Source organism: Triturus cristatus, chromosome 4_2 (assembly GCF_964204655.1).
Source record: "Triturus cristatus chromosome 4_2, aTriCri1.1, whole genome shotgun sequence".
In the NCBI taxonomy this organism is placed as follows: Eukaryota; Metazoa; Chordata; class Amphibia; order Caudata; family Salamandridae; genus Triturus; species Triturus cristatus.
In genome coordinates, this window is record NC_140586.1 from 114056377 (window position 1) to 114071945 (window position 15569).

The following is a 15569-nucleotide window of genomic DNA, read 5'->3' on the forward strand; positions in this document are numbered from 1 at the left end:
TGGCCTGGCAATCTGGGCTGGACTGTTCATATTGGAGCAGATTCAAGCTTGAATAACTGGATTGCACTAAGAAAATGCAAGAAATAGATTTAAACAAAACAAAATTGGAGCAGGGTCAGTATACTAATATGCATATGGATGGATCCAAACCGAGGTGGCATGGTATGCAAAATAACAATGGATTGGGGTGCGGCCCAAAAATTAACCAGTGACTGAGATGAATTCAAGCATTCCACTCATTCCCTTTTGTAAACTTACGTTTATTTTCCAAAAAGTGATTGCAAAAGGTCTTTTTTGGGGAAGAGGGGCATTCTTATACCCTTCATGCCTCCTCAGATTAGATCCAACCTTATGCAAATCGGCCTTGGTTATGCTGTGTTTATTATGATGCCCTAAGCAGCCAAGGGGATGCCTAGACATGGGTCACTTGTTCACTGTCACTCGAATCAAGTTGCAACCAACTGACAAACCCTGATCAGAGCAAATCGGTCCTATGAATGCTGTTCTCCTGTTTGGAGAGAAACTGGCTTGGCAGTTTGGGCTGGACTTTTTCTATTTGAACAGGACCAAGACCGATTTGCATATGGCTGGGTCCAATCTGAGGTGGAATGCTGGGCAAAATAACAATGGTTTGGAATTCTACCCTGAACCATTGCCAGTGGTTAGATAAATTGCAAGCATTCCTCCAATCACCTTTTATGTGTTTGAAAGAAGGAGATATACATCCAGTGGCTGAACTGCAGTGTAAAACTAGGTAACCTGGGTTCAAATCCTAGCTTGCCCCTGACCTAAATTGTGTGCTCTAAGGCAAAGCAATTAACTTTGCTGTGCTGTATTTTGATTAACTGGTAAAGGTGAGAACACCAGTATTTATTTTTATTTATTTTTTAAATTTGTAAGGCGCTACAGCTACCCAAAAAGGGTTTCCCGGCGCCGAGACACAGCATAAGGATGTCAGGAGAATGACGATTCTCCAATTATCATACAGAGAGAATCTTGATTTCATTAAAGACAACGGAGGCTGACATTTTGCAATAACTTTTATTGCTGCCCAAGACATGCAGCCCTTCAAAGTGTAACCATTACATCACAAATAAAACATTCCAATCAACATAACAATGAGCCGTAGCAACCAGGTATCTTCCTCTTTTATTCGCTGCCCACCGGACAGTTAAGTACAACTTCTTTCTACTCCTCATACTTATTATATTTTTTCATTAAGAATAAACCTTTAATGTATTTGTAGACATATTTAAACCTTTCAGGTAAGAAATATATTTGTAGACATATTTAAACCCTTTCAGGTAAGAAATATATATATGTTTTTAAACGTCTTAAGTTGATTACTTAAAGTTTTTTCCTTCCTGACACCCTTCCAATTTATGGTCGGGCTACCTTCTTTCCTTTCGTTTTTTCCTTTTTTGTCAATCCCCTTAAGTCTGCCTTTATCGTTTGCGCGCAACATTATCTCCTACTATACCTTTTAATGACATCGTTTTCTACACGAGTGCACCCTTAGTTACAGACGCTCACAACAAGTTTTGGCATACGAGACCAGATCAGGCAGTATTTAAGCTGAAAACTGTACTAATATTGTTTTAAAACAATCTAGATCATAACGTTGTTTTACTTTTGAAAGTAAATTACCTCCGTACTCGTGGTGACGCTCGCGCTACTCCTGGGTCGTTCAATGCGACTCTCTTGCAAGAATGAGCTTCCACAACATCACGTGACTCGTTTTTAATGACCCAGCAAGCGAAAATTAGACCTTGTGCTGTATGCTTCTACGATCTCGCGCTGACGTTTCCATGGAAACGATCATCCGAGCCAACAGCTTTTCCTTTCGCCTGCTCACAAGGAAATCAGCTGGTTATATAATTTTTATCGTAGCGGTTTCAATTCTATTTACAGGTTTTTTAAGAATAACTATTAGATAAAAAAAAATAAAAAAAAGGGGGAGAAGAGCCTTTTGATTTTAACACATTTACTTAACATATTATTTAAAAAGAATAGTTTACCTCCACATTATGTCTCAAGGTGAGTCTGACTCTCATCTAACCAATGAATCCCCCCTTACAGAGTCCTCTCTCATGAACCTTTTCGAGAGACAGTTAAAAAATTCATTAAAAGAAGCTGTGGAGGCGGCGTTGGCCAAAAGGAAAAGGGTTACCCTTAATGAAGAGCAAAATATTTCTTCAGATGAAGACCATGACCATGACCCCGCTCCAACAAAAGGCGGTAAGGCAATTAAAAAATGTAAACACATTGAACCTCATTTCAACATTGCCACTTGCTCTTCTCGTGATGACAGGATCTTATCCATTGGTAGCCTATGCACTACAAAAGACCAAGGTGTCCCGAGCGGCACAAAAAGAACAAGCGACCCAAATGGCGCAAAAGGCAGAGGTGTCCCTCGCGACACAATAAGATCAGGTGCACTTCACGGCACAATAGACATCATCGAAGATGACGATGATTACCTGTCTCCAAATGACATATTTGATGAGGGCGATGAATACATCTTTGACCCTGAAGAAAAAATGGAGGATGACCTAGACAAAGATCTTGGACACTCTACCAAGTCAAATACAATTATGGACCCTTCTGGATCCGAAATGTTTAATCCCTCTAAAATCACCCATCCTAGAGGGTCAGACTGGTGGCCACTCGATCATGTATCCAAATTCATTAAATTTTGGATTAGAAAACCTCTAGAAAGAAACACCAGAAACCTAATGAGATCTGAATGTCCAAGACCCTATTTAGATAATAAGGCTGGGTTAACCCCAAATCTAGACCCTGAACTACTCACCTTTCTATTTAAATCTGGAAGGGATCCTCGCAAGGGCCTAGAGCGATGCCTTAAACAATGCCAGGATAAATTACTCGACACCCTTGGCCCACTTGCTAGAATTTTAGACCTAGCGGAAGAATCCTCCTTAAACGGTACCCCGATGGATACCAAACTTATTCGAGGATGGAGCCAACGTGCAATCTGCCTCCTCGGTAATGCTAACTCAAATCTGACCTCTGAGAGGCGGAGAGCCATTTTGATGCGGATGAATCCTAAACTAGGAGATCTAGCAAATAAAGATACTCAAGGAGAACCTAACGGACTACTCTTCGGAGAGGCTTTCATTAAAACACTAGGACCGAGTGGACGTGTCTCTCCAAGCATTTGGAGAAGGCAGGGAGCAGGGATATGGGTCTGTAGTTGGCTGGACTTTCCGGATTTGCTGTGGGCTTTTTTAGCAATGGCTTTATCATGGCGTGTTTCCAGAGGGTCCAGTGTTTAATTTGAGCAAGTGGGGATCCCCAGCACTCATTTTTCATAAGTAAAAGGTATAGGAAGAGAAGACGGAAAAACTGGGAGAAAGCAGGATCCTGCAAGAGTGAAATAAAAGGGCAGGGAGTGTCTGTTAGTGGATTAAAGAGGCATCAGATGGCGGCTGCACAACCTTGGCATTTGTGTGCGGCATGTAATTGCATGACCGCAGGATTCTGAACAGAACTTCGGGCATCGGGACCCATTCTTTAACAAATTAAACACCGGAAGCCACCTGTAAGGTGGTAAGTTCAGTATGTGTGCTTTGTAAAAACCTCATTGACTAAACAAATAAGGTTGCTCCACAAATAATGGCAAAAGTGGCAATATATGCAGAACACATGAAAAATACCTGGCTTCACTCATTTTATCTTGTGCACGTTTCAGTGCTGGTCTGTGTTTCAAAATATAGTTATTGAGATAAGAGATGACATTTTATAGTTACAGCTTGATGAAATAAACCAGGGACAATAATCAGGCACCATTCAGCCGAATCTATGTTTGAGGAGGGAGGTCAGGCACTAGTAATTCCAGGTACATGGGGGTAAATATATGCCACATTCACCCTTACCAAGCAGGTGTACAAGATGGCCTAAACACAGACATAGTGGTACATTAAAATAATGACAGGAAAATAGCTCTACTGACAGTCCACCACATGTGGCGCTGTCTGTCAAATTTTGAAATGACCACAGCAACCATTTTCAACAAGTCAACATACATTAAAACTGAATAGCACCTCCCGCTCACACCATTATTATAGCCTTGGGTGCCTGGAATATGCTGCATTGGAACACTTGTAGGGGTGGGATGGTTAGTAGTTGTGTTGGTACTGTCATTGGCTGTGCAGGCAGGAGCAATGAGTGGTGGGGGCTGTAGTGGCCTCCTGAGAAGGGCCCTGGCACTTACTGTTTTTTTCTTTTTTTTTTACAAACTGAGAATTGCTGGAGCCATCATCATCTGTAATGGAAAATCAACAGCAAGTCTGGAGACAGAGCAGACAACTGAGCCCTTGTTTATACCTGCAATGCACACTGCATATGTTAAATAATATACTCGTCGTAGTAAACAATGATTCAAAGCCTAAAACATTTTAAAATACTAGTGCACCTATAGGATGCCTCTTAAATAAAGCGAGTTGGTGTTTATGGTGAATTGTGATACGTAAAACCATCTGACTGCTCTCTCTCTTGACGTCTGATTTCAGATTGATGAAGGGGAGGGATCTGCGACATTGACAATGAAACAACTGATTGATTCATTTGAAAACAATACAGACCTGGTGGGAGCATCAATCTCTGTGAACGTGAATGTTTTTTCATCAGGTGAGCACCATGATGGTGGAGTTTGCCCCACGCAACGCCTAGGCGAGTGAATGTTTGTCGAGGCACACACGTAGCACATCAGATTAAACGGCTCTGTTTATGTCACAGGCAGCTTAAATCTCACTGAATTCAATGCCTTCTCTCTGATTGGTTGGAAATAGCTCTATTCATAATTATAACTTAAAAGCATCCTATTTGTTCTCTGCAAAAAATTCCAGGTTGGAAACACAGGTAAGTAAATCTTCTTTATTTGTAGCTAAGTAGGTCAACACCAGTTACAGCAAACATAGCTGGGTAGTCGATGCTCTCTCCATGCATCGATCTATTAACATTCTAATTCAGAACCAATTTACTATCAACATATCGCACCACCCTTAACCATTTGGATAAGAACATAACACATCCTTTCCAACCAACCTTGATAACAAATAAGTAAACAAGAAAAAAAGTAGAATAGCAAAAACTACATATAAATAAGTTCAACTCTACATTGTTATACGACAAAAAAACATAAACATTCTGCTGCATAATGTTATATCGCACAGTAAAATCTTAGTCAAGATTTTTTAACCATCCTGGTTTTATCCTCAGACTCCAAAAAACAAATTTACTAATGTTCCTTCTCACTTTTTCTCTCGATTTTTCCATATCTATTTTGTGTTTTGTGAATAATAATATTCATACAATGGTATATTTCCACCCACATTTATTTAACTCTTAGATGTGCACTCATACGTAGATGCCTGTGGCGTTTGAGCAAATTGAGCAGCCACTTATAACAAAAAATGACACCCACAGGTACATATTAGCATTATGCTACAAATATATGCTACCATGTTCCTGTATTTAAGGAAATCATATCCTGTTTTTAGCTCCCTTTGATGTCTTTCTGCTCAGCTGGTACCTGGAATTCATGAAAGACCGCATGGAGTGTCTCTCACAAGAAGCATAATTTTCAGTATTATTCTACTTTTAAAAATAAATACAGACAAGAAACACATTGCTTTCTCTGTGTATTTAGCTTTAAAATTCAGTAGAAACTGGGGACCTTAATCATTGACATATCAATTGAATCATCATTAACATAGTGCTTGGTATTTTGCACATTGCCATTTACAACAATGAGTTTTGACTTTGTCCTGCTCTCACCAAACGTGACATACTCGACGCGACTCCTGACTCCAGCACCTCCACATTCTCTTCACCTCAGCAATTTTAAAAGGACCCATGACAATGGTGGAACTTTATTTCGATGAACCGGAGTTTTGTGATTTACACCATCTTGCCCATATTCAATTTCAGATGCTTAGCTCCATGCAAGGAATCAAACTGCTTCTTGACTACCTCCTGGTAGACCTTCAAATTCTTACTCACACCATATGCTACCTTGTTACTATTACTTCAAAATAACCAACCAGGAGCCAGCATCGTCTCCGCCTTCCATCCCTTCAAATTCTCAAAAGGTGAAATTCCCATCATTGCGCGACAAATGGTTCTATGTAGCTTCAAAGTTTCCCTCAACATAGCAATAAGAGACAATCTACAATGTAATGTTCTCTAAACAAAACTATTTACCATATTGTTCATAATGTCCGCCAGTCCATTGGCTTGAGGATGATAAGGCATGATATGCTGATGTGCTGTGCCTATTCAATCCAAAAACCCACAATTCTCTCATGAGCTGAATTGATGACCATTGTCTGTCGCAATCATTTTATGAATCCTTTCCCTGGAAAATTCCTCTATTAAAAATCTCATCACAGTGTTGGAAGCGATCATGTTGAGACACTTTGGTATGACCCACTTCATAGTGTAGACAAAACCATCATGCACACTTAGCCTTTCTCCACCCAGCTGTGTTGTACAGCTGGGTGGAGAAACTAACACTGGCTTCCAGTCCAAGTTTGAGCGCCAAACCGAGGCACTCAGACCAATCCCAGCATGTGGACAATGCTGGGATTAGGAGCTGGGAGCCTGCACAGTGTGCAGCAGTTCCTGGGTGTCTGGGAGGGGAGGATCTGGAGGAAGGCGATGGCCGTCGGAGCAGGTAAGTGTAATTCTAATATTTATATATTTTATTCCTTAGTTTGCATCGCCCCTCCCGCCTCAACACTTCACAATACCAGCCACCGCTACCACACATGGACATACAATTTGGGTGACCAACTGTCATGGGTGCAAATTCAGGACGGTGAGTGTAAAAATTCAGGACAAAGGGTCAAAATTCAGGACAAAAATTCAGGACACAAGGTCAAAATTCAGGACAAAACTTCAGGACAAAAGATAAGTTTTACAGACACATCAGAGGAGGTCGCGGAATAGTATATAAGGAAGTCCATCCATATCCAAACATATTCAACCATTTGAAAACTTATCCTTCATGTATCCTTCCATCCATAATTTCACTCATCCATCCCTCCATCCACCCTTTCACTCATCCATCCATCCACCCTTTCCATCCGTACACTCATCCATCCACTCTTTCACCCATTTATCCACTCATCCATCCAGCCATTTACCCTTCCACCCATCCAGCCAGCCTTTCACTTACTCATCCATCCACCCAGGCACTCATCCTCCCACCCATTCATCCTTTCTATCATCCATCCATCCTCCCTTTCTCTCTCCATCGACCCTTTCACTTAGCCATCCTTCCTTCAATCCATCCACCCACCCACTCATCCATCTATCTACTCATCCACTCATGTATCATCCATTTACCATATCACTCATCCACTCCTTAACTCATCTATCCATCCTTTTGTCCATCTACCCTCCCTTTCACTCACTCATCCATCCTTACATCCACCCTTTCACTCATCTGTCCATCCATTTACCCTTTCACTTATCAATTCATCAATCCATCCATCATTTCACTCATCCATCCACCCGTCCATCATCCACCCTTTCACTCATCCATCCATACCTTCACTTATCCGTCCACCCTTTTGCCCATCCATCTACTCTTCCACCCATACATCCATCTATTTACCTTGTCTCTCATCCATCCTTCCACTCACTTATCCATCCATTTATCCATTCTCTCATTATCCACCCATTCACCCTTTCACTAATCCATCCAGCCATCCTTCCATCCCGTCACTTACTCACTCGCCCACCTTTTAATATTAATTATGAGCTTAGCCTTTGCCTGCAGAGTTGCAGATAGAAGAGGCCCATCAAGAATTTCACCCTTGCTGTAGCTCCTAAAGCAAGGGGTGGGGTTAGGGTTCACTATGCCCCTGCACATAGGCAATATGAAAAAGTGGAAGTCATTAGTCATGCATGATGCACAGTGCCACGCCATGTGGTGACTGTGACATTGTGTTGTTTCCAGGGCTTTAAGTGGAATAAAAAAACTGGGGGGGTCTCTCCAAAGGGGGTGTTCGATGTAATTACAGGCATGGCTTAAAACACCCAAGCTAAAAATCTGTGCTTAGTATAGTGTGCCTCCCAACTGGTATTTTGCCTCTTCTGTCATTGTATGCAGATATATAACACAACAAGTAACGTTACACCTACAACAAGCGAGAACTATTGGCTTCGTCAATGGTTGTTAGTTGCATAAAATACAAGAGCAGCAACCATGGCTTAATTGAATATACTATTGAAAATGTATCAGTTCTAAAATGATGAGACTGGGAAAAAATTCTAGCCCCTTCTTTTTAACTTGTTTCACTGTCTTCCATCTGACAGAATGCCCTGCCCTAGACAGAGGCTGGGGGAGGCCACCACATGTTTTGCAGCCCAGAATGGCCCATTGTCATTCTGTATGTGGCATTCATCAGCCGCAGACAGAATGACAAAGGGCAGGATGGGGCTGCTCTTGGTGCGTGGCGGCCCAATCAGGGAGCTGAGGCTTCTTGCAAGGAACAGTGCTGCTCCCGGCAATGCCCAAAATTACGGACAAAAGGCATCCATAAAAGGGATCCTCACAGACAACGGACGTGAGGTCCAAATTACGGACGGTCATGAAATTAACGGACGGTCGGTCACCCTACATACAATAAGATCTTCAAATCAATTGCCACAGTTTGGAAACAAGACTAAAATGTGCACAGTGTTTAGTCTAAAATGTGTTAAATAAAATTTATACTGAGAATTTGATGCCATCAAAAGACAGGGCTACGGCCCCTCTGCTGTCGATAAACCTAATGGAAATGCACTGTAGATTTGCTTCTTTAATGAGCTAATCTAGCATCTTCAAGCTATAAAGTATACAGTTTCTGCAACTTTTCCTTGCATGGCGCCCTAACCATTTCCGTGTCATTACAAAAGCAAGCCAATTGATACATACAACTTTATCCAGGTTCAAACAGTCTCTTATTATCACCTGTGTGAAACTCATCTCCTGTTTGATAAAGACAATATTAGCAGTTGAATTTTAATGTGGTCCGTAGTAAAGGACAATCCTCACTCATTGTGGCATATGTATGTTGATGGGCTACCAAAACTTTACACAAACAATTGTTCTCTACTATCTGCAAAATATCTATCCCTTTGTATCCACATAGCTCTGCTCCATATGCGGCAGTAGACAAACACTTGCTCTTATATAGGATCAGCATTTCTTTAATAGGCTAATAGCCAAACTTTTGTGTAAATCTAAAAATAGGATCCAAAGATCTAGAAAATTGCAGTTGTCTGACATTTATGAAGTGGCTTGGCTAAGCAAGTGAGGATTGAAAGGGGATACCTAAATATGTAAAAGCAGTGGCAGCTCGCACAGTTAACGCTATAGGGCGGTGAGGCGGGCGGGGCTGGTTGGGGGTAGTGGAGTGTGACACGGGAAAGTGAGGAGTAAAGAAATAAATAAATAAAAACACCTTCTTTGCGCTCGCAGCAAGCCCACTAGATGCCAGGTTTTTTTAAACAATTAATTTAGGGGTGGGGGCTACCCAAGATAGGCATGCCAATGCCCCCACCCCTCCCCCCCACAATTCCAGTCTTTCTGCCCCCCCTGGGGGGCAGATGGAGGCAGTAGCGCCCAATATGCCCCCAGGGAGGGCTGAAAGCACACTAAACGCCAGGGATTTATTTTTTCATAGGCCCAGGTGGGAGCTGCCCAGAATGGGCATGCAAATGCCCCCCCAAAGAAATTTGTTCAGGAGTTCCAGATCATGTTTAATAAGAGTGTGCATTGACAGCCTACCTTAGCTTCAGCATTCCAAGTTGCTTCATCAAGGGCAATGTAAGAAGAAGAATGGCAGTGTGGGGATCTGATCCCTGAAGAGGTGGGAGAGCAGGAAGCACAGGGGCAGCTGCTTGGTGTTTAGGAATATTGTGCTCATAATAAATGGGCTTTTGGCTCCAATCGGGTTCAGATAAGACCAAACGTGAGCTTATTGCATGCATGGTGCTGCAGGAACGCAGTAATATTAGTCATATGGCGTCATTTACGCAGGTCAACACCCCTTCATCCAGTGTTCACTAGTCTCAATCTTTGGAAGGAAGCGCTCAACCAGTCTTCGCCTAGAACCTCCAGTGCTCTTCCATAGCCCCAGTAACATTTCACCAGATGTCTGTAGCTTTCACAACAGTTCACAGACACCTCCAATCATTGTAGAATGATCCAAGAATGCAACCAAAGATTATGTGAAATTTTAGAAATGTTATAAAGGTTCTTTTAATGCTATTGACATGTTGGACAGTACACAAGCAATGGCCTTAATGGTATTCACTTAAATGTATTTATGAATGGATGACTGCACTCCTTTTTATAGAACAGAAGTTTATGTATTATATTGAAAATTATGTCTAATGGTACTAACATACTAAATACTGCAGTTATACAAAGAAACAATGCCGGTCTTTAAAGAAAAGTAATGTGAGCTGTAGAAAGAATTTTAGATGAGTTTGTCTTGATAGATGTGAAAAAGATTGAACATTGTGAAAAAAGTAAACATCTCTTATTTTTTTGAGGTGGCGACATGGTCCAAGCGGAAAGATCTGGCATCCAAATTGTTACGTCTCCATACCGAATCCGGAGCACTCAGACACCACGCTATTTCATACCAGGGGTGCCCTTCCACTTCTCAGTAAGACACAACTTGATTTACATCCTTCAATCATCATGTGATAAAACTGGCAACCAGTCTTTGTCTTTTGACTGCGTTCCTCTCTTATTACCAGTGATCCAAAATCACAAACATTAAGGATCATGGATTTAGTAGTAAAACCAACTCATGTGACTCTATTAAGTATAAAAATATCATGCTGAGTGTACATCACTTTCATATAAAACCAAATGCATGTCCATATGAAGACAGACGCAGCCATATATTATTGGCAACCTGCTGTGCTTCCAAGTAATATAGAAATATGTTTGATGAACCTACTATTGTTGTTCAAGTAAATCTATATTTTGTTTGTGATATCATCAGTAAAACTTTGATTCTTTTTATCATTAACTCCAGGTTTTTGAATTCTATTGTAAACCATTTTTAGATGAGCAAACTTATATTGTTAAATTTCATGTTAAATTTAACGTAGCTGGATTAAATCTGGTACTTTTTTGATCCATTCACCTGAATGTCTATAAAATGAACAAGACATTCACTTGACTCCACTATCTAACAAGACATTCACTTGACTCCACTATCTGTGTACTTCACTGGAAAGCATTTTAGGGATAATTGCACAGGCAGGGCTGTCTCCATACCATTTCGAACTGGGACATCCATTGTGGAGCAGAACAATTAAAATAGGTGGGAGACCTTCAAAAACGCATCCCCGCATGGAGTGGTTGAATGATGGGATTATTCCAAAAACTCTCTGAAAGGAACTAACCAGTAGCGTCCGGCACAGATTGGTAGTGGCGGGGTGGGCCAGAGGGGGAGGTGATGTAAAAACAAAATCTTTGTACCTTCTCACAGCTCTCCCGCTCCTCATCTCAGTCTCTCCTCTCCGGGGCCGGAACCAGAAGCAGCCAGGCTCCCTCCCTGAAGAGCAGCGTTGTGATTGGTCTGAGCACTATGGATTGGTGCTAAGCCAGGGAATGGTGGCCTGGGCATGTTCTCCACACAGGCTGTAATGCAGTCTGCATGGAGAACACGCAAAGTCCGCATTACTGTTTTGGACGGCCCCAGAGGGCCAGCCAAACAGTCATTGCACACTTGGAGTGGGCACTCCTTGCATGCTCTGAGAGCAGAGCAGTCCTTTCCCCCCCCCCCCTGCAAGGTTGTGCAGCAGGAACCAAGTACAATGATAATAAACTTGAGTTATTATCATTGTATTTCTTCTTTCTTTCACTACTTTTCAGCAGTGGGTCGAGGAGCTGCCACTGGTAGCTAACCCAACCAGAGCCACTACAAAAAGTGTGCTACTCCCTTTGTATCAGACATATTAAAGATACGATGGACCAGCTTCCCAAAATGTAGAAGATAGTTAGTATCAAGAAGTGTCTGTATTTGGACGAAGACCTCGCAATCTGGAGATCAAATGTCTCTTTGACAGATGTGAAGGTCATATCCTTTTGAAAAAGCATTACTTTCAGTTTGCTCAGAGAATCAAAGCGTATGTTGGAAACATTTATCGCAGGCCATAACGTTGCCTCCATAACTGTGCGGGCAGGTAGAAACAGTTCTTGTGTGCAACTATATAATTAACCGTTACCTGGTAAGCAATGCCTGGTTCCATTCCATAGCAGCCTTGATCGTTCAGAATCAAATAACTCCCATTAGTGAGTAACCTGAAAACTGGACGAATCATGGCAGCTTGAGGACCCTTCTGATAACAGGATAAATTTGCAACTGATGCATTACAAGCTCTGTGAAGTGAAATATCCTTGCATACTAAGGACCCACTCAAAGCATTCTCACAGTTGGAACTGCTGAGAAAACCTTCAGTGTCCCCATTCTTGCATCTAAAATTGAAAGGTAATTCCCAGTATTCATGCACAAATCCTTCCCCTAACACTTCATATCTGCCTACCTGGTGAAGTTGCTGACAATATTGGAACTGGAATGTCATGACTGGTAGGGTGATATATATATATGGATTTTCCAATCCATGGATGGCGTCTCAGCAACAGTGAAAGGTAAGTGGTCTAACTTTTCAATGTGCAACAAAGGTATACCTTGCATTTCTCCGTGCCATTAAGATCTGTCTTTCAGTTAGATCGTATGAAGAAAGCAAATTGGTGCAGTGAATACAATGCCAGATCATGGCCAGAGCATAAGGTTTGAAGCGTCCAGCTTCATAATACAATCAACAGAAGTTGTGACTGTCCATTTTGTAGAATAGACATGCCTTGCTGCATTATATCAATTGCAAAACATACTATGTTGCCCCATAAATATATCCTGGAGGATAATTTGGTCATGCTATTGTCAACCACTGCCAAAACCTTGCCTAAATTGACCCAATCAAACTCGCGTAGCCTCTCAGCAGCTTCTTTTGGCATGCGTTCTGGGGGACCTAACAAGAAATCCCTGAGATCCAGGTCATCAGCCAGAAGGGACAAGTGCTGTTTCACCTGTGACAGTGTCAAGGTCTATAGCCAATCAACACATAACTTCCAAACACTGTATGAAGTCACCATCCCTGAGTGTTCAGATGGTACATATTGTTGGTCGGGTCTATTGATCTTAAAACCTTCAACACCACCCAGGAATCTGGACTGACACCATTTAGTGTCTGAAGACCAAACCAACCATCCCTTCCAATTGGGGTATGATAAGTTGTAGGAGCCGCTAAGTAGCATGGCATCTAGTGTATCCTCACTATAGCTTGTAAAGTGTTGTCAATTTTCAAAACGTGCAAATGTGGGAACTCGTGCTGTGTTTATGTCTTTTATCTTGGTCATTCCAAGTCATGATATTTGTTGCACAGTTTTGTTCAGGAAAATCATTTGGTGTGGTATTAGGCATGCTCTAAACAAGGCCTCAGTTCTCTGAACCTGCCAATCTCTTGTCCCCCAAACAGACTTCGTATCTATTGTGTCTTTCCAAAAGTCAAAACCCTTTACAGACTACTGAGAAAGAGAAGAAGCAGAGTATATCAGTTTGGTGTTTGTTAGCATACTTTTATTTGCAGATGTAAGCTTGTAAAAATAGGAGGCTGAGTCTGTTGTGTTAGAACCAGAAAAATAAGCAAAACGTCTGTGCAAATGTTTTTGATCTACCTTTTGTTTGGTGTTGGGCAGTGTTCCCATTGGGTAAAATTATCAATGGCACTTGGAATACTGGGTTTATGCAATAAGTGGTGACCATAAAATTGATAACAGAATATATCACAGGAATTAGACGTACCGTAATACAACTCATCAGAAGACAATACTGTTGATTACTCTAAATTTTTTGGCACATTATGCACTGTATCAATGCCCCAGTCATTGCAAATAGTACTAGTGGTGATGATATCATTTAAAGAAATTTTAAATAAATACGGAATTTGTAAAAGCTCAGTAGGACTATAAACATATTACAATACCCTGCCCCACACTGTTCCTTCGGGAACTGGAACCACTGTATTGTTTACCGTGGTTAGGTATCATTGTTCACGGTGCGATGATGCATGTGGTTTCAATACCAAGTTCAAAAGTTACACTGCGGAGCGTTCTGGGAGATAATGTCCATTCAGTAGTAGGAAAAAGAAAGTCACCAAGCTAATCCAGATGACCAGGGATAGTAATCCAATTGCAATCCAAAAATGTAACCAGAAGTAACAAAGTATGTCTTTTTCAGCTGAAGATAGATAGCACACACTTGTAGCTTGAATGGAAGAGGTGTCAGCAGCTGTGTTTCAGGTTCAGTTAAATCAGACGAGAAGTAGTCGTAGTCCACAAAGTAGTCAGACACCATTGGGTATATTTGTGGGAGCTCAGCAGGTTTTGTAGAACCAGCAGAGGACTCTATCTGTGGCATATTGACATAGACCTTATTGTCTTTGCATTGTCGATTTGAAATTTGCATTTCTGTACTAGTTGATTGTAAAGTGGTTGTTTTTGCAGCAGGGAGAAGCCATACTTAATTGCTGTTTACTGTTTTTCATTTTAGTGCGGAATCTTCTTTAGGTATCAAAGCTTCCATCTGAACTTCCGGTGTGGTAGGGAGAGGAGAACGGTGTCTACCCAGGAGCCCATGTGGCTTATTGTTGAGAATCAGCCACATAATGTCATTTGACCAAATCAATAGAGACAAACCTTTTGTCTATTTAAGCTGCACGGGGTGCAAGAAGTACAGTTCTTGTACCTTCGACAGCCAGGACAGGTACAGGCGCGTATAACCGCCCAAACTCCTTTTTGTCCACAATTTTCGCTCTGACCAGATTCTCAATCTTCTGGAACTAGCTGGGTCATGCAAGGACAACCTTCATTTTACCAGTAGCAGTGCATTTTACTTGGACGTTGCTTTGTTTATCCCAGAATTCATTTAGTACCTATAAAACAGACAAATGTTCTTTGATGTCAAACGATGTGTCTGCCACCACTCTGCCGACATTATCGAGGTCTGGGACCAACATTCTCACCCTGAAGAGGATTACATATGGAGTCCGACTACCCAGGGATGTTCTTTGCATATATTTAAGTGCCCTCTGGACCTCATATGGGTGATGGGCCCAACTACGACCTAAGCTAGTACCCTTGCTGTTAAAGACTGCTTTAAGTCATGTTTTTTTCTCTCGACTACCTAATTTCCCTCTGGATTATAGGGGGAGGAGTACCACAAGGTCACACCCAAATTTCCCATGGCCTCTTTGTAAGCCTGAGAGCTAAACTAATGACCTCAGTCGGAATGTAATGTGCCAATTGTATATGTCCTGATGAAGACTCGCAAGTCTCTGATAACAGTTTGGGCATCAGCTGACCACTGTGGCCATACCTACAGGAATCTGGAGCATGAATTCACTGCCACACATGATGTACTTGTAAGCCCGTCAGATTTAAGGAGCCTCAGTGATCCAAATAGACACAAGTA

General features: G+C 41.7%; 1 protein-coding gene across 1 annotated transcript in view; it reads left to right on the forward strand.

The window, feature by feature from the left end:
* Positions 1–15569, forward strand: part of LOC146833112 (complement C3-like) — a 1368049-nt gene that overhangs the window by 305661 nt on the left and 1046819 nt on the right. Inside the window, exons 9-10 of the mRNA XM_085600736.1 lie at positions 4533–4650; positions 10573–10688. Of these exons, the coding sequence (XP_085456862.1) occupies positions 4533–4650; positions 10573–10688 (234 nt within the window). The remainder of the gene's footprint in view (positions 1–4532; positions 4651–10572; positions 10689–15569) is intronic.